Here is a 19,097-nt window from a genome sequence, read left to right as displayed (position 1 = left end):
GGGCAGGAGGCCAGGGCTTTGGGGTCTCTGGATTGACCCTGCAGCTTTTTGTGGCCCAGGGACCCTGGGGACAAGAAACTGTCCCCAAACATCGAGTTCCAGTCCCTGGCAGGCCCCTCCCTGCACCAGGCTTCAGTGCCACCCAACTCTTTGTGCCCCATGGAGACTCCACTCATCTGAGAGCCAGGGCTGGGGGACAGGAGTGTCCTAGCTGCAAGCTGCACTGGGGCCAGGGACAAGGCAGCCCCAGTGGGGAGAGGCAGGCAGAGGGGTCTCTGGAGAGAGGTGGGTTTCGGCGCCCAGAGACACACAATGTGAACCCAGCCCTGACCGCCCAGCCCCATTCTCAGCTTAGGGGTCTGGGCCCAAAGCCAGCCACACCTTCCAAGGAGAAGTCAGAAGATGCCCCCAGCCCCATAGCAGCCCCCCGCCACCTGCCTCAGTACCTGAGTCCCAGGCCATCATGTCCTGCTGGCCCCTGCTCTGGCGCCAGGCACCCATCTTGCCCGCACCCCTCGCAGGGCTGGAGGTGGGGGCTCAGGCCTGCCCCGAGGAGAGGAGGAGGGAGGGGAGGATGGACACCTTACGGGGTGGTACCAGCCTCAGGCCGCAGCCCCCACCATGGTCTGTGGTGCAGGGGAGGCTCTAAGGAGGCTGGGGGTTCAAGGGCAGAGGGCCGTGCTCAGGGAGGCCCTACAGGAACAGGAACAGAGGGTGGGGGGATCCCCTGTGGGGGCAAGATGTGGGTGGGAGCAGGCTCAGGAGGCCAGCCAGGCTCACACTCGGCCCCCAGGTCTCAATCACCTGCCCTTGGGGTCTGCAGGGCCCTATCGCCTATGGCCACGAGAGGGACAGACGCCAGCTGCCTGGTTTTCATTCAGTTTCACTTAAATTGTCTAAATATTGGCCGGGCGCGGTGGCTTACACCTATAATCCCAGCACTTTGGGAGGCTGAGGTGGGCGGATCACCTGAGGTCGGGAGTTCAAGACCAGCCTGACCTGTTAACATGGAGAAACGCTGTCTCTACTAAAAATACAAAATTAGCTGGGCATGGTGGCGCATGCCCATAATCCCAGCTACTTGGGAGGCTGAGGCAGGAGAATTACTTGAACCCAGGAGGCGGAGGTTGTGGTGAGCTGAGATTGTGCCATTGCACTCCAGCCTGGGCAATAAGAGCAAAACTCCATCTCAAAGAAAAAAAAAAATTGTCTAAATATTGTCCTAGGCAGCTCCAGACCCACGCCCCTCCTTCCGACTCGCCGTTCTTCAGGGCTGCACCTGAGGGCTGGCCTGTGTTTGCAGCCCCCCAGAGCCAAATGCCTGCTCTGCTGAGCGGGGCCTGAGCCCAGCGGGGCAAGCCCTGGGCCTGGGTCTCTCTTCTTTCTCTTCCTCTGCCCCCAACCATCCTGGTACCCAGCCCAGCCCCTGAAGGGACGACTTGGCTCTTGACTGTGGAGGTGGATGGCCCGGACGCCCGCTCCAGGCCACGACCTCCTGGGTGAGCACAGGCCGGCTCGTACTGTGGGGTCTGGGGGCAAGGGCGAGGCTGCCCAGAGGGCTCTGGGGCCAGGGTCAGGGTGGGCCTGTGGGTCGGGGGTGCAGCACCGAGCCCCCGGCCCGGCCCCGCGGCCAGAGACAGCCATTCCTGAAGGGGCCTTTCTCCGAGCCGGGTGCGGCAGGAGCCCCCGCCTGCCCAGCCTCGCTGCCGGCGCCTCTCGGCCGGCGGCCACAGCCCTGATGTTGCTTTAATAAAACAAAGTTTTTCTTTCGTGCGCGGCCTCCAGTGGTGAAAGGGCCGATTTACAGAGCCAGAGCCCTCTCCCGGCGCCCCGCCCGCCCGCCCGCCCTGCGGTGGCGCTGGCCTGGCCGCGGGTAATTTATAGCCTCAACTTAGCACACTTGCCCGGGCCAGGGCGGCATGACTGGGGCCCTTTATCCCGGCCCCGGGGCCGGGGCGGCTCAAGGCTCCATTCACGGCCGCCGCAGGCTCCCGCCCGGCCACGTTCCTCATGCAGGCGTTTGGAAGCCCCGCGGCACCCGGTGGGTGAAGACAAGCTGTGTTGTTTGTGCCTTGGCGGCGGCCGCTCTCCGACCCCCATGGCCCGGCCCCTCCCCAGCCCGGCCGCCCATCCACAGGTGAGGAGACCGAGGCCGCGGCGGAGGCGCTGGAGTTTCTCTCTCTGTTCAGTGGGACCCAGGCTTCCTCCAAGGACACGATGGCTTGAGTCAGGGCCCAGGAAACATGGTGCTGTCTGGGGATCCCAGGTGGAGGCATGCGCACTTCAGGCCAGGCATCTCTGCCCTCTGAGTGGCAGCTTGCATGCTCTTTGAGTGGCCAGTACGTGTGGGACCCCTGTTAAGGTCACCCCCACCCTGGGACCCCCACCCCGGGACCCCCACCCGAGGGGGCGTGGGGAAGGGGTGAGGTGCTCCAACCAGGACCAGGCCTCCTGGGAGTGGGAGAGACCTCCGCTAGAGGATGGAGGTTGGGGGTCCTAGTGACCCACAGCTCGGGGACCCGGACGGCATGTGCTATGGCCTGCAGTGACCTTTCGGAGAGGCTGTCGCTCCTGGTGCAGGCCTCAGTGCCGGCATTCCTCAGAGGTCCACCCGGGCAGCCCCTGGCCCCACCCACTCTGTGTGGGTTTTCACAGGCTCACGGGCTCCCAGGCGGGCACACACACGGCTGCCCGCACTCACATGCACACCTTGCACCAGACACACGGAGCTCGCTCACTCAGTGTCTATGCCGCCCTGGCTCCCCTTCTGCCAGGTTTAGACCCCTGCAGGTCTCAGTGAGGCACACTGCCCTCTGTTCCGCACCCTCCTGTCTCCCTGGCTTGGGCTCCCAAGGGAAGGGGCAGAGGAACAGAGAAGCCCTGCCTTCTGCCCTCTGCCCTGACTCGTGGTAAGGGGACCTCTTGTGTCCTGGAGTCTGCACCTCTCCCGCGCAGTGCCGAGCCTGCCGGGGTCAGGAGGTGCAGGCAGAGGAAGCAGGTCCTGAACAGGAGCCTGGAACCTCGGGGGCAAGTGCAGGAGCCCTCTCTGGGCCTCCATCTCTTTGGCATTGACCTTGAAGGCTGCTGTGAGCTTCCTGGGGTGAGGGCTGGCACTCCCCCAGTCTCCCCAGCATGGACAGGCCCAGCCTGCTTGCCTCCTGGTAGGGGCTGTTCACCTCCAGACCCCGGCCCTTGAGTGCCATCTGTGGATGGCCCAGGGGCTCTGACTGGACCCTTCTACCTGCTTCTTGATTTCCGTACTGGGCCCCTGTACCTACTCCTGATTTCCACACTGGGTCCCTGGACGTCTGGCCCCTCCACCAAACAAGGCTCAATGGACCCAGGGGCCTGCCGAGGTCCCACGCAAGTCTGAGGTCTTGAGGGAGGGTGAGGGGTGGAGGGTCGGGGGGCAGGGGTTCTCCCTCAGGGTTCCTTTCACTCAAGATGCCACACCCTCCATCCTGTGCCACCCAGCTCCAGACCCGGGGTCAACCACTTGTGCCAAGGAGCCTGAGATCCCAGCCCATGCCCAGCCAGTCAGAGGTAAGGAAACGGAGGTGGGCAGGAGGCCCGCTGGGGGCCTAGGCTGCCCCTGAACATGAGGGAATGAGCAGGTGGCGGGGTCTGGAGGGTCTCCGCCTCAGTTCTGTGGCCCCCAAGGCTCCAAGCTCCCCCCACCTCTGCATGGTAGATCTCTGTGAGGGGCAGGGTACAGATCCCCACTGAACGGGCACCCTGGGGCTCCCACGTGGAGGAGCACAGGGTCCCACACTGCAGACAGCTGGCCAGGCCGGAGTTCAGCTCCTCCAAGGTCAGGAGTCGGGAAAGTTGAGAGTGCAGAGGGAAGTGACGGTAGACGGGGTAGACAGGGTGCATGGGGTGGATGGGGCCAATGGGGTGGATGGGGTGGGCGGGGTGGACGGGGTAGACGGGGTGCACAGGGTGGATGGGGCGGATGGGGTGGACGGGATGGGCGGGGTGAACGGGGTGCACAGGGTGCACAGGGTGGATGGGGCCGATGGGGTGGATGGGGTGGGCTGGGTGGATGGGGTGCACGGGGTGGATGGGGCCGATGGGGCCGATGGGGTGGACGGGGTGCGCCGGCTGGGTGGGGCGCGCGGGGTGGGCGGGGCGCGTGGGGCGCGTGGGGTGGGCGGGGTGGTTGGGGTGGACGGGGTGCACAGGGTGCACGGGGTGGGTGGGGCACACGGGGCAGGCAGGGCAGGCAGGGCGGACAGGGTGGACAAGGCGCACCGGGTTGCATGGGCAGTGTCTAGCCAGCACCCCGCCCAGCACCTCACAGAGGAATGGGTGACCGGCTGCCCAGGTGGAGTGCTGGGGGCCCGGAACACCTTTGCTCGCATCTCTTTGGAGCAAGATTTTCACTTTGTTCTCAGTGTCTCCGGGGGCAGTGACAGGAGATGGGGGTGGGGGAGGGGCAGCTGCATGGTGGGAGGGGGCCCGGCTGGAGGTCAGGTGGGCCCAGTGCAAGGGACCGACAGGGTTAACGTGCCGCCTCCGCTCCCACCATTATAGCTCGGTCATTATAACTCCATCTCCTGCCTGTGTCCTGGCCCTCCCGGGGCCTCCCGGAGCCTTTGTCTCACTTTCTAAGGCTCTGACAGGATCAGGGAGGGTGGGGGCCCCAGGAAGAGAAGGGGGCCTGCAGCATACAAAGCCCCCGGCCCTCTGGCCCCCAGCCTTGGCGCCTCCTCTGCCAGGATGCCAGCCTGGAGCCACTCCCAGGATGCCTTCCTTGGGGGCTGGCACGGGCCAGGCTGGGCGGGCATCCCCTGAGCCCAGCCCAGGACAGATCCGCCCTGGCCGCACCCCACGGCCACCCCTGAGCCGTTCCCAGGCCCTGCGAGGGTGGAGAGCCCCCCGCCGTCCTCGATTCCTCGTGCTCGGCTGCAGGCTGCTAGGAGCCGGGTGGGGGTGGGAGGCGTGTGACCAGGCGGAGGATCCGGGCAGGGGGCGGGTGTCCAGGGACAAAGCCCGCCTGTGATTAAGTCATCTGCCCGACGCACCCAGCCCAACCAACCATGGGTGAGAGCTTTGCCTGCGCACACCCCTGGGCTACTGCCATCAGCCTGGCCCCCTGGCCCTGCAGCAGGGGTCGGTCCACCCCGCCATGGTCGGGGTATCTGCCTCCCTCTACCCTGCTGTGGCCTCTACTGACCAGATGCCCACAATGTCCTCCCAGGGCCTGTCACCCTCTCGCCCCTCCCAGGACACTTTGCCTCAGTGTACCCGTCTGTTCTAGGGACCACTTAGCTGGAGAAGCATCCGACTATCGTCTCACTTCCCCTAGGCCTGAGGCTGATGCCTGCAGCCCCTCCTACCTGCTCCTACCCTGAGCTCCCGGAGCTGGAGGGCTAAGGAGAGCCAGCTGGGGTGGGTGCAGGGTCACCCTGCTTACGAGTGTGGGAAGTCCCTGTGCCCTGGCTGCCTTTCCTGTTGTTCCTGACGCTTCCGGGGGCCTCTGCTGGGCTGGCTCTGCCTGCCCCACCTCCTGGGAGTGGAGGGAAGATTCCAGTTTGGTGGGGACCCTGGGGGCACCAGAGTTGGGAGGCTGTCTGGGCACCTGAGGGACCTCAAGAAACACATGGTCTCTCACAGTCCCCTAACACCAGGCCCATGGGCGCCACCAGGCATTCGTGGGCTCCGGCCCCAGCCACAGAAGGGCTTCCCAAGCTGGGAGCCGTGGGGAGTCTCCACCCATGTTAGAGCAAACGCCAGGTGGAGAGGCCTCCGTGGGCAGGGCCAGCTCCCGGCCCCTCGGTCAACTCGTCCCTAAAGTGGGGGCATGACCCCCTCCAGCGGGGAAGGCAGAGGTGCAGTGGGGCTGGAGGCCCAGGCCCGGCCCCGATGGGTGACTGGTGGGATTACAGCTGTCGGGCTGCGGAGATGGGGTTTCAGGATGGGGCGGAAAGTGGGGCGGAAACTTCCTGGGATTTGTTGCTAATCAGGGCCCGGGGCGGCCACAGTTTGTCTTTGCCTTGGTCACACGGTCACAGTCTATCTGGCCAGCATTCTGGGAGCTGGGGAAGGGTGGGACAAGGGCCCTGGAAACCCAGCCCAGAAGGGCCCGGGTGGGCTGTTGAGAGCCTGGGCAGGTCCTTCTTTCTCAGGGAAAGCGCAGGGGACTCTGTAGGCCCTGGGCGCCAGCCCGAGGTCAGCTCTGGGGAGCCTGACTGGTGGGTGGAAACTGGCCCTGACCCCCTCAGGATCCTGGGTCCCTCTTCTCCCCAGTGAGCTGCCCTGTGGCCTGGGGGACAGGTAGGCACCAATGAGACAAACAGAGCGGGTGCCAGGGAAGGAGGGGCCTTCTCCCCGCTCCCCCGCACCCAACTCTGTGCCTACCCAGAGGGAGGGGAATGGAGTAGTGGGCCCAGAACCTCACCAGGACCCCACTTCCCACTCCAGCAGCCTGCTGCTCCCCCTTGCTTGCTGGGGGCCCCGGCCAAGCTTCTTGTGTTTCTCCAGTTCTATTTCAGCTGGCCGGGGCTACAGGGAGGCCAAGAAAGAGACCCTCCTCACCTGCCGCCGCCTCACACCCCACCGTGTATCCTGCGGCCCAGACCCCAGCAAAGGAGGGCACAGGGCTGGCCTGGGGTGGACTGGGGTGGACCCTGCCAGTGGCTGCTGACCTCCCAGGCCACCTGGGCTTTCCTGGCCTGCGCAGTCTCCCGGAACTGCTTCCGCTGGCCCAGGGCCTGGGAGTGCCCCACACTCGGGCAGGGCCCTGGCAGCCGAAGGGAGGGGCTTTCTGAGCCAGTGGCCCTGGGACGTGCAGGGAAGGGGCTGGCGTACGGAGGTCACACTGAGTCTCCCTTCACCACTAGACAGGAGAGGCCTCCCTGATGGTGGCTCTGGACTCAGGGCTGAGGCAGCTATGCAGGATGGCTGGAGCTCTGCGGTGCTCACTGTGGCCAGATGCCACCAGGTAGTGGCGGGCATCAGCCGGGCAGTTGCTGGTGTCATGAAGATATCAGCCCACCTCCATCCACCTGCCCAGGCCTGTCCGGGTTGGGCGTCCCCAGAGCCCTAGGCTGAGGCTGAGGCACCTGGGGCTGTGCCGCTCCCCTCCCCGCCCCGTTCCAGCTGGGGCCTGCCTTACCCTCCCTGCCCCAGGGATGGTTTCTGGCAGGGAACGCAGTGTCCTCTGAGACCCGTCAGGTCCCAACAGATGGGAGCGCTGTTCCCTCCCACAGCCCATGCCCAGTGGCCCCAAGTGGGCCCTCAGCTTCCTCTTCTGGCTCTCAGACCAGCACAGCACGCGGCAGGTGCCCACGAGGTCCAACTGGGCTCCCTCAAGCCTTCTGCCCTCTCGCCCTGCTGCCCGCTGTCCCCACTGGCTCTTTCCTGTCACCCTCCTGCCCCCCACATCACCCCCGCTTTCATCAGAAGGCCCATCACCACTAGCTGCTGCCTGGCCTGTATTTCCTTCTCCCCGGGGCAGACTGGGAGCTTGGTGAGAATGCAGCTGCATCCCCAAATGCCTGGGACAATGAACGTGGCCAGTAAATGTTTACTGATGGACGGACGGACTGACGGACAGGAGGAGTGACAGAATGGGGCGGGGACTGTGGTGCAGGACTTGGGGCTGATGGGCCGCGTGCCTGGGGGAAGGGCACTCGGCTGGCCCTGGAGGATGGGGGGGTCAGTGGCGGGTGGGAGGGGTACCGAGGTGACAAGGCGGTGGCCGGAGGCCTGGAGGAGTCGAGAGGTCTGTGGGTGGCCGCTTGGTGTGCAGAGGGCAGAATGCTCATGCTCAAGGCAGGAGAAGAGGGAGGGCTGGGGTGGGGGTGGGGATGAGGTAGGAGTGGAGACAGGGTGGGGGTGGGGGTTGGGTGGGGGGATGGGGGGATTATGGGGGCATAGAAAGGGTGGACGTATGGAGCTGGAGGGAGATGAGTGGATGGGAAGTGGGTGGGCAGGTGGGAGGCGTGGACGTGGAGCTGGGAGTTGAAATGGAAGTCAGCATCTCCCTGAATCCTGGGAGCTGTCACTGGAAGGTGTGTGGGGTTTTCTGAGCCCTTCCATAAATGAAACCCCAAGGGCAGGCGGCCAGGTGTGGGACGGGGACCCATCAAGGGGATCCACTGCATCATTGCCTGTGCCGCTGGCATTAGTGATTTTTGGGGCCCCAGGGGTGCACCCACGGCCAGAGCCCAGCCTCCAGGGTCCTGGCACAGGCAGTGTGCTGCTGCCACCTCCCCCTGCCTGGAGCAGCGCTGGGGGCCATCTCTGGTGGGACGGAGCTGGTCACCAGCCCTGGGGAGCCCGGTGTGAATGAGCACCCACACCTGCCTCAAGGGGCCCTGTAGGCACCCCCACCCCTCCCGCTCCAAGCAGGCTGAGGCCCAAGGATGAGGTCACGTCTGCTGTGGGTGCCCCTGGGCCAGAGGCATGGAGCCCAGGGCATCGCAGGTCCTTGCCCCTGCCCACCTCCACTCGCTTGGGCCATCTTGGGGTCACCAGGCGGGCACCAAGAGGAAGGAGGATGGCATAGACACCACTGGCCCACCGGCCCGGCCCTCAGGACTCCTCCCTGGACAGCCTGGCCAGGACCTGGGGTGTCCCGGTGCTCCCACACTGGCCATGGGGGCTGGGCTACAGCCTGGCCAGGACCTGGGGTACCCCGGTGCTCCCACACTGGCCTTGGGGGCCGGGCTACAGCCTGGCCAGGACCTGGGGTACCCCGGTGCTCCCACACTGGCCTTGGGGGCCGGGCTACAGCCTGGCCAGGACCTGGGGTACCCCGGTGCTCCCACATTGGCCTTGGGGGCCGGGCTACAGCCTGGCCAGGACCTGGGGTACCCCGGTGCTCCCACACTGGCCTTGGGGGCCGGGCTACAGCCTGGCCAGGACCTGGGGTACCCCGGTGCTCCCACACTGGCCTTGGGGGCCGGGCTACAGCCTGGCCAGGACCTGGGGTACCCCGGTGCTCCCACACTGGCCTTGGGGGCCGGGCTACAGCCTGGCCAGGACCTGGGGCACCCCGGTGCTCCCACATTGGCCTTGGGGGCCGGGCTACAGCCTGGCCAGGACCTGGGGTACCCCGGTGCTCCCACATTGGCCTTGGGGGCCGGGCTACGGCCTGGCCAGGACCTGGGGCACCCCAGTGCTCCCACACTGGCCTTGGGGGCCGGGCTACAGCCTGGCCAGGACCTGGGGCACCATGGGGGCCGGGCTACAGCCTGGCCAGGACCTGGGGCACCATGGGGGCCGGGCTACAGCCTGGCCAGGACCTGGGGTACCATGGGGGGCGGGCTTTCCCCAGGGCCAAGTTCTTCTCATCCCTTCAGTCCCTGTGGGGGCTTGCAAGGAGCAAGGCCAGGGCTGGGGTCACCTCTAGGTCTTTGGCTGCAGCAAGAGGTGGGGGTTTGCGGTGGATCATCCCCCACCCACAGCAGGGTCAGGAGAGAGAGAGCAGGGTCTCAGTGCCCGGTGGGCATGGCTCCTGTCCTAGGTGCGCCGTACAGTCGCCAGGCCTCTGTTCTGCTGTATGCCCATTTTATTGTGGGGGCACTGAGGCAGGCAGCGGGTGAGCTGGGGCTGCCTGGGGTGCGGACTCCATAGCCCTGAGCCCATGCCCAGGCACCTCTATCCCAGGTCAGGGCCAGAGCTCCCGCTCAGGCTGGCACGGAGGCAGGAATGGAGTCTCGGCCCCTCTCAGCCTTTGCTGCGCCACCCGTGCCGGGTCCTCACGCAGGCAGGGTCCTGTGGCTGTCCTGCCTCCACAGGACTCCAGCTAGGTCATCAGCCCCTCCTGGGGTGGGGGTGCAGCTTTGCTGGGGAAGGGAGGGGTTCCGGGCAGACGCCAGGCCTGCCTCCGCCACAGGAAGAGCCGGGAAGGCCGAGTGGGCAAATCTCATTAGCCAGCAGACTTCCGAAGGCCCCATTGCTGACCGCCCAGCGACCTTCCATCTCTCTGCCTGGCTGTGGGTGGGAGCCAGGGGCCGCCATTGCTGTGCCTGTATCACACCCCGCCAGGGGCCAGGTCGTCCCTGAACAGGTCGGGGAAGCCCCACTGGGTCCCTGCCTGGCCCAGTTTTCACTCTGGCTGAAGAAGGCTCTGGGGTGTCTAGGCACTTTCCCAGCCTGGATGGAGCTGAAGCATGGGTGTTGGGGGCCCTGTCCAGCTCTGAGGTTCCACTCGGCAGCCTGGGCCATTGTGGCTTCAGGGATGTGCCCCCCGCTTGCCTGGAGTGTGGCTAGAGTCGGCGCCATCCCAGGGGCATGGCAGCTTGGCCCATCCATGGGCGTGGCATGGCCTGGGCCCCTCCCCTGCCCCCGGTACCTGGGCGTGTGACCCAAGATCCTGACACTCTGGTCTCTAGCTGGCTGGCCCGTTTTAGGGCCTGGGCGAGGCCACCCCCCAGATGTCCCAGTCTGGAAGGGCCTCCAAGTTGGGGCACTAGCCTCTCTGCTTCTGGCGGTACCATCCCAACAAGTCAGCTCCAAGCCGGCTTCCCCAAGCCTCAGTTCCCCCATCTGTAGATGGAAAGCATGACCAATCACAGTCTTGGCTCGGCAGCGGCCCTGCGGCGAGTGCTGGGCGGGAGCCGCGTCCGGGGCCCTGTGGCCTCGTGGGCTGTGGCCTGTGCTCCCTTCCTCCCCCAGCCCAGAACCTGCGGGCAGCGAGGCCCTCAGCGGGGCCCCCATCTGGAAACGATTGTGCTCATGGCCCTCAAAGATATAATTAAAATATATTGGGTTTTATACTCCTTCCTCAGCTGGGGCAGAATCCAGGCTGGTTATGAAATCGGATCGTGCTGATTGGGCATGGGGGCCGCGGACTTGCAGGGCGTCTGGCCCCCGCCCAGGCTGCCTTCGTGGCTTCCCTGAAAGCTGGTGGCACAGAGGAGGCGGTGGGGGCCAGTGCGGGGGGCTTTGCTGCGCCCACTGCCCCGTGTCCTCCAGGGGTGTTGCTACATGGTGGGGGGCAAGGATTGGACCCAGAGCTGCCCAGGAGGCACCTGGCTTGTTCCCACGCCTGCCCTTGCCCAGTTCCTAGGACATGCCTGACTCGTGTGGACCGCCCTGCTCTGTGCCAACGTGGCCTCTACTTCTCTGTCCTCCAGGCCCCACCTCCCCCAGGAAGCCTCCTTGGTGAATGCCCCGATAAGACCCATCTGAGATCCATCTGACAGTCACCCTGGCCCAGGGCAGATTTGGAGTTCAAGGGGGCCCTGGAGGGCTACCTCACGCTGTGGCTGGCTCCTGCCTGGCCCCTGCCCCAGCCTGAGTGCCTCTGCTATGCCTCAGGCTTCAGTGGCTGATGAAAAACACACCTCAGCCTTGGGAACTGGTGGCTGCTCTCTGGGGAGCCGTCTGACAGGTGTGGGGCAGGTGCTGGGTCCGGGACAGGGCCAGGCCACACATGGGACAGCCAGCGGCAGCTATCTCTCCCATCTGTGCCCCGCCTGGCCGTCTGCTGCCTAGAGGCTGCCCACACCTGCTCTGAGGCCTCTCAGCCTGAATGCCTCCTCCAGGGAGCTCTCCACCCCTGCCTTAGCCTTCAGTGTTCAGGTCCCCCTCCCTGGCCTCAGGCGGCAGCCACCTTCCCAGCCCCCCAGCACAGGGCTGTCTGTAGGCCTCTCCCTGTTGTGGGCGATGGCGCCCAGGAGAGCCCTGCTGAGAGCAACTGTCTTGTGCCTGAGTCCAAGGCTTCCCCATCACAGCCCCTGTCTCCCTTCAGGTCTCAGGGCCTCAAGCGGCCCCAGTAAAGACACGCGGCCCAGCTCCATGGCCCGAGGAGATGGCAGCTTCTGCTGTGAGCCTGGCTGGGCTCTCCCGGGTGCCGGGTGGTAGGCTCAGGGCTCCGCCAGCCCTCCTCCCCACACGCCCCCAGGATGGGCCACTTTTCTCTCCCCAGCTGCCTGTCCCACCTCAGGACTGGTGACAGATCCTCACTGGCTGTCCCCTCCCACCTGCCAGAAGCAGTGCCTGAAGTCCAGAGGACTCCAGGTGCCAGGCTCCCCCTGGGGAGGAGCACGGGGCCGGGCAGTCGTCTGCCGGGGAGGAGCAAGCTGGTGGCTGGGACACACAACTCCCCATGGTGTCGGGCTGGGGGCAGCATGCCTGACCTGGCAGTGGCCCCAGTGACGGCTCGGTGTGGCCACGGCTGGGCTCAGGCCAGTCTTATCTGTGGAGGCTCAGAGACCAGTGGCCACTTCCCGGGTCTCTGGCGGTGGCAGCTCCCACTATGACTTCCCCAAGCCAGTCTGGTGCCCACACCCTGGGCTGGGGGTCCCCACCCCCATTGCATGCTCCAAAGCACAGGCCCCAAAGGCCACTGTCCAAGGCTACCCCCCGGTGCCCCTCGCCCCACGCCTGGGCCCCTCGCGGGCTGGAGACTCGCTGCTTCTGACTCGGGTCCCAGGGCAGGGCACCCACCTGGGTCCCAGTGCCCAGGGGCTGCCGTCCACATGCTAAGCCCCTGACCCTGGAGTTTCAGGTCCCAGATGGAAAGTGGGGAGGGTGCCTGTCTCCGGCTTCTGGAGATCCCCGAGAGGGCACCCTCCTCCACGTGGGCCCGGGAACAGGAAGTGCTTGACGGGGCTCCCAGGTGGGGCCGGCACTGCTCTGTGGGTTTTTCCAGGGAGGGGCTCCTGGGATCTGAAGTCCTGTAAGACCCCCCACCCCCAGCCCCCAGCAGGTAGGGACCCTGCCACGCTTCCCTCTGAGGTCTCCACAGGAGTGGGTGCAGGTCCTGTGGCTTTGCTGGAGGTAGGGCTGGGGCCTCCTGCAGCCCCAGGTCACGGGTCTATGACTGTCCCCATCGGGTGGTGGCTGGCCTGGAGAGTGTCTCCTCTCGCGGGTGGAGTCAGGGGCCTGGGTTTCAGGTTGGGGGCTTGGGGACTTCAGTGAGAAGACAGGCCAGGACCTGGCCATGGACAAGGGGACAGCAGGAGAGAAGGGGGTGCTGCCCCCAGCTGGGACCCCAGAGCCCCCCACCTGGTTCCCATCTCCTCTGCCTCCTCCCCTTTGCCAAGAGGCCTCACCACCAGCACCCCAAGTCCCCACAGGCTGGTGCCCTGCGAGGCCCCGGGCACTTCCTCCAGGAAGCCTTCTCCTACCCCTGCAGCTCAGCCACACCCAGCGGCCCCCAGCCAGAGGAGGGGCACCTGGGACCAGACAAGCCTGGGCTCGGGGCAGAGGTGCCTTCCTGCTTTCTGGGCGTGTGGGGAGGGGGTTCCCAGAAATGCCGAGGAGGCCTGGCTGGCAGCCCGAGGGGAGAGCCCCTGGCGCTTCCTGCTTGGCGAGGAGGCAGGCCTCTGCCGCCTGAGCTCGGAGAAGTGGGAGAAGCGAGTCAACGACAACAACCACCATCATCGCCCGCCCTCCTCTTCCCAGGCCTATGTGGAGGAGGGCGCCCTCCCCTGGATCTCCAGAGGCCTGACCCCTGGCCGGTGGGCGGGGCAGGCGTCCTGTGCTGCCCCTGAGCCTGTGCCTGCACCATGCCCATCCGGCTGCCCGGCAGGACCCTGCCCGCTGTCCTGGGCTCCCGAATCAGAGCCCCTCTGGGCTGAGGGGAGGTCACCGTTCCCCAGCTGAGTGGATTACCTGGGGCGGGGCAGAGAGGCACGTCGCCTGTGGGTTGGGGTCTGCCTTGCCCTACCCTGCCTGAGAGGGCGAAATGAGCTCATGTTCCTGGCAGAGGAGCCAGCACCTGGCGCAGAGGGAAATGAGCTGTGCCGTGGGCACGTTGGGGCGGGGGAGATCCAGCCTGAATCCGCCCAGCTTGGGCTGCTCTCCGGCCAGGTGTGGCCTCCCAGGGGAACACTGTGGACCCTCTCGACAGCTGAGAGGTGGGGCAGGTCGGGCACTGACCAGGATTCCCAGCCTCCTCTAGGAGAGGGCCCAGCCTGGCCATGCTCCCTCCCACGCTGGGGCCCAGCTCAGGAGCCCCCACCTCCAGGAAGGCCCTCAATGCTGAGGGCCCGCCTCCATCCCCACCCATGCTGGGCTGTCCAGAGTGCTGACCACACAGAGGCGAGTGAGCAGCATGGCCTTGTCCCGGGGCCTGCACCTCATCACCAGCATTGGGGGTGACAAAGGCCCCTGAGCTCTGCGGGTGTGGCCCAGGCTCCTCCAGGCCACAGGTTCGGGCTGGGGAGGGGACACTCTCCTGGGAGCAGCTCCCTGCTTGGCAGGCGCACCTTAACCTGGAGAGCTGGGTGCACAGGCAGGAGCCTCCGGGCCTGGATAGCCAGTGAGCCTGGCAGGGTCGTGGGGACACAGATGGACGTCCCCAGCAGGGATGGTGCGGGTGGAGGGAGGAGTGCCCGGCAGGTCCCTGCTGTCTGGGTCTGCTCTGGTGGTGGCTGCGGGTGAGCGCCTGTGGACTGGTGGCGTGGCACTGGGCTGCTCGGCCGTGTGTTTCTGATTCCTCGAGGCCTCCCCAGCGCGGCGTGTGTGCAAGGTACCCCCACCCTGGGCCCACTCAGTGTCCCGGGCTGCCTGGCCTGCTGCAGGACCACCCCCCAGGTGGCCCCTGTCCATCTGGGGTGGGGGTTGTGGGTGAACCCTGGGGGTAAAGAGGCCACCTCCCTGGCCCAGAAGAGCCCCAGCGTTGCTGGGCCCGGGACAGAGAGGGCATGGGGCCGCCTGCGGTCCTAGAGGGGGCACAGAGCCAGGCCCAGCCCGACCACTGGCCTGGAAGCGTGGATGCAGCTCCCATCTGCTCCCCGCGAGCTGGGCCAGTTCCGACGCAGCCCCACACCCGTGGGAGGGTAGGACCCTGCAGGCCAGCCCCGCCCGCCGAGCGCTTCTGCTCCTCTGGCCTTGAGCTTGTCAGGGGCCCCTGCAGACAGCATGACAGAGCTGGGTGAGCCCCCATCGTGGGGTGGCGGCAGGGGACCCTGATGGGAGCAGCAGGACCCCTCTGAGGGGCATCTGGAACCCACCCAAGATGCTCACTCCCTCTCCTCCTCACCCTCCAGCCCCCCACGGCCTTGTCACCAACCGGCATGTTCCATGGGAGTGTGTGTGTGTGTGTGTGTGTGCCTGCACCTGTGTGTCTACTGGTTCCTTCACGCTGCTGCTCCCCACCCCGCCCCTGGCCAGAAGATTCTCACCACAGGCCTGTTGTGACTGTCCTGTCCTTGCCATGCCCAGAGCCTGGAACAGTGCGGGGAACAGAGATGGTGCTCAGTACACATTTGACACGTCATGCCCAGAGCCTGGAACAGTGCGGGGAACAGAGATGGTTCTCAGTACACATTTGACACGTCATGCCCAGAGCCTGGAACAGTGCGGGGAACAGAGATGGTGCTCAGTACACATTTGACATGTGAATGAATGAGTGTGTGTGGAGAAACCTTCGAATCTCAGGATTCTACCTCCACCTTGACCGATGGAGACACTGGGCTTCACTGTGGGCACAGGGGGGTCGGGGTGAGGGTCTACCCAGGGCCAACTGTATGGCACCTGCCCCACCCCAGCCAGGACTGCCTGGCACCAAGCGGGGCTCCTGCTGTCAGGATGCTCTAGGTGGGGTGTGGCCTCAGCCACCGGGCATGCAGGGGGCAAGGGTGGGTCACCACACGCCCTGGGCAGAAGCCCCTGGGCCTTCACACTCCCCTCTGCCGCTGGGCCCCTGTGGGACGCTGGCAGCTTGGCCTCCCCAGCACTGCCCTGGACCCACCCCACTAGGCTGGGAAGGAACTCCCTCTGGGAACCCCTTGGGCTCAGAGCAGCCCCGGCTCTGCCCATACAGGTGCGCCCCTGCAGATGCCCCGTTGGGATGGTGTCCACACTGTGGCTCTGCCGGAACAGCCTCCCACATCCCCAGTCTCTAAGTGTGGACGGACATGGGGCCTTTGGACACCAAGTGGCCGGGCCACCACTTATCAGCAGAGGCAGCCCCCCGGCCCACACAGGAACCCTTTCTTTGAGGGTCCAGAGGCCCGGGGCCTGAGTGTCTCACTCACAAACAGCCCTGCTCTGCCCACTGTCCCTCAGAAGCAAACATAAGTGCATCCCCCCGCCCCCTCCTCTCTCTGCAGAGTGGGCCCCAGAGCTCCTGTGAGCTCAGCCAGGTGGGGCCGTCCGTGTCAGTGGGGTTTGGGGAGACGGGTGTGAATGGACATCGAGGGACAGAGGAGACACAGGGCAGGGGCCCCGCCCACCCTGATGTCTGCAGGGGCTCTAAGCCCTCACCTCACCCCTGCTGGCCTGGAGGGAGGGGCCTGAGTGGAAGGGAGGCGGGGACCGGGGCGGGGACCGTGGGGCGGGGGTTCCTGGAGCCTGCACAGTTGTTCCTTCATTCATTTGACACACCTGCAAACCGTGCAGCCTCAGCCTGGTGTTTGGAACCGGGCTGGGGCAGCCGCGTTCGAGGGGCTGTTTCTTGGAGTCTGGTCCATGCCTGCAGAATTGCAGAGTTGGAGGACCCAGTGAGTACCACTGGTGGTTCAGGCTGTAGAGCGCCGTATCCCCAGCCACCCAGTTACAGGGTGTGTTCCCAGAACCCAGCTGGGCAGGGTTGGGTAGGGAGGGAGGGAGGGATTGGGCCTTGCCAGGGCCCCCCTGTCCTGCAGTCCCCCTATCAGGCTAGGCCAGACCCTCAGCTAGCGAGGGTGCCTGGTGTGCTGCCTCCAGCCCTGCATGGCCTGAAACCTCCCAGTCCCCAGCCCTGCCCTCCACAAACCTCCAGGGGTCTGGTGAGTGTGCAGGGTCCAGGGAACAGAGGGGAGGCAAAGTTGCAGTGAGGGGCTGGTGGGGAGGGGGTGGTGAGGAGGGGGCATAGTGGGGAAGGGGGAGGTGGGGAGGGAGTGGTGAGGAGGGGGCATAGTGGGGAAGGGGGAGGTGGGGAGGGGGTGGTGAGGAGGGGGCATAGTGGGGAAGGGGGAGGTGGGGGGGGCTATGCTGAGGAGGCAGGTGAGGAGGGGACAGGTGGGGAGGGGGCACAGTGGGGAGGGGGCATGTTGGGGAGGGGGTGCGTTGGGGAGGGGGCGCAGTGGGGGGGAGGTGGGGAGGGGACAGGTGGGGAGGGGACAGGTGGGGAGGGGTCGTGGTGGGGAGGGGGCAGGGGGAGGGAACAGGTGGGGAGGGGTCGTGGTGGGGGGACAGGTGGGGAGGGGGCGTGATGGGGAGGGGGTGCGGTGGGGCAGGGGCACGTTGGGTGCGGAGGGGGCATGGTGGGGGGCACGTTGGGTGGGGAGGGGGTGCGGTGGGGAGGGGGTGCGGTGGGGCAGGGGCACGTTGGGTGCGGAGGGGGCATGGTGGGGGGCACGTTGGGTGGGGAGGGGGTGCGGTGGGGAGGGGGCAGGTGGGGAGGGGGCGTGGTGGGGGGCGTGGTGGAAAGGGGGGCGTGGTGGGGGGCACGTTGGGTGGGGAGGGGGCGCAGTGGGGAGGGGGCACATTGGGTGGGGAGGGGGCGCGGTGGGGGGCACGTTGGGTGGGGAGGGGGCGCAGTGGGGAGGGGGCACGTTGGGTGGGGAGGGGGCGCGGTGGGGAGCGAGAGCGGTGGGGAGGGGGCAGGTGGGGAGGGGGCAGGTGGGGAGGCCCTGTGGGGAGGCCTGGTGCGGGCCCAGGTGGCTCCTCGTCGCCCCAGGGTGGGGGCCCCTCCTGGAGGCCTGTGGCCAGGCGGTAGGAACGGCCTGGCAGGAGTGCGGTCGCGCCGGGTCTGCAGAAGGGGCTCCGGTGGCCCAATGGCGCCCCCTGCAGGCTGTTGGGGTCCAAAGGCTCAGGCAGAAGCTCCAGGAGTTTGGGGTCCCCAGAGCTCGGGGGCAGCCAGGACGTACACGTTCCACCCCTCCAACCCACGGCACAGGCGGCACGCGCACCTGCTACTGGAGCACACCCCAAGGAAGGCCTGGGCTCGGGCAGAAGCCCCTCCTCGGACGTCGTCCAGCCTCAGCCCTGTGGGGACAGGGCTTTTCCCTCACGTGCTCCAGCTTCCTGAGCGGCTGCTGGCCCGGTCCTGCCCCTCACAGAGCTCCCTAAGAGAGACAAGGGATGTGCGCTCAGCCCACCAGGGCAGTCCGGCACGGCACCGGGGCTTAGTCCCCAGGCCTCCGGGGGTCCTTCCCAGAAAGTGGAGTGATGGGCTGGAGGAGGGACCTCCGGCAACCACGTGGGCTTGCAGCGACCCTCACTGGCATGGACCTTGGGGACTGAAAGGGGTCTGGGGTTCAGCCTGGGCTGGGGACAGCTCCTGAGTCCATGGGAGGGTGATCTGGGTCTGCCTGCAGGCTGGGTGAACTCTCTCCCGGGGCTCAGGTTGGGTAGGGCAGGGTGGGGGCTGCAGAGGGGGTGCCTGGCAGGGAACGCTCGGGCTGTGGTCAGCTTGTCCTGGCCTATCTCCCTCGCCCCCACCCCCTCTTCCATCCAGCCTGGTGGCTGGCGGCCCCTGAAGAGAGCATGGGGGCATGGGAGTGAGCTTGCAGGGGCAGCCCCACCGGCCCTGTTGAAAGGGTCTTGACCAGCCCAGGGAGGCAGCTGCAGGTTCCACTCCTAGGTGGCCTTAGAGGGGTGGGGGTGCCCCACAGACCTAGCTTCTCCACGTGGACTTAGCCCTGCACTCCCCTCGGGATTTGGATATTGGCTGCAGGGGGAGCTGGGCAGTGGGTGGGCACCAGGCTGGACAGCCCCTCGGACGGTGGGGTCTCATCCTGCCTGGGACCAGATGGCTTGCACCACAGACACGTGTTTCTCTGGGTTCTGGAGGCGCCAAGTCCGCCATCAGGGTGCTGGCGGGTCAGTTCCTCCAAAGCGCTCTCCCGGCCTGCTGCCTTCCCGCAAGGACACTAATCCCAGCAGACCAGGGCCTCACCCTCACGACCTCGTCTAACCCTCACCCCTCCTTCCAATGGGGCACGTCGGGGGGGTGTTTCTGAGCCCTGCCCTGAGCTGTGGGAAGGGCAGAGCCGAGCGCTGCCTCCATGACTGTGTATGAGGACTCCCACGGAGGCAGCCCCCAGGACAGCTCCTGTTTCCTTGAGCCCCCCACAAGGCGACTGCGTGGATGTGCAGGGGGTCCGGGGCTGCGGAAGTCCAGGCCACGGCTGCGTGCCCAGCTCAGGTCATGTTTACCAGGCAGGCCAGTGCCAGGGCCCCCGCCCGGCCTCGTAGCCCTGAGT

General features: G+C 66.4%; 1 protein-coding gene across 1 annotated transcript; it reads right to left on the bottom strand.

Annotated features, from left to right (window-relative positions):
* Nucleotides 1–9,492: 9,492 nt before the first annotated feature.
* On the bottom strand, nt 9,493–17,991 carry LOC134730235 (uncharacterized). The gene is made up of 4 exons (XM_063603658.1): nt 17,802–17,991; nt 16,294–16,381; nt 15,090–15,194; nt 9,493–14,815 (listed from the first exon to the last, which is right to left on the bottom strand). The coding sequence occupies exon 4, from the start codon at nt 10,669–10,671 to the stop codon at nt 9,766–9,768; it is 906 nt and encodes a 301-aa protein (XP_063459728.1). The 5' UTR covers nt 10,672–14,815; nt 15,090–15,194; nt 16,294–16,381; nt 17,802–17,991; the 3' UTR covers nt 9,493–9,765.
* Between the last annotated feature and the right edge of the window lie 1,106 nt (nt 17,992–19,097).

This window comes from Pan paniscus, chromosome 3 (genome assembly GCF_029289425.2).
Source record: "Pan paniscus chromosome 3, NHGRI_mPanPan1-v2.0_pri, whole genome shotgun sequence".
In the NCBI taxonomy this organism is placed as follows: domain Eukaryota; kingdom Metazoa; phylum Chordata; class Mammalia; order Primates; family Hominidae; genus Pan; species Pan paniscus.
The sequence above is the reverse complement of the archived record's forward strand: the minus strand, read 5'-3'. Positions and strand labels throughout refer to the sequence as shown.

Coding starts and splice junctions, on each gene's coding strand:
- LOC134730235 (XM_063603658.1), bottom strand. CDS start 10,671: ATGGGGGCCCCGCTGAGGGCCTCGCTGCCCGCAGGTTCTGGGCTGGGG.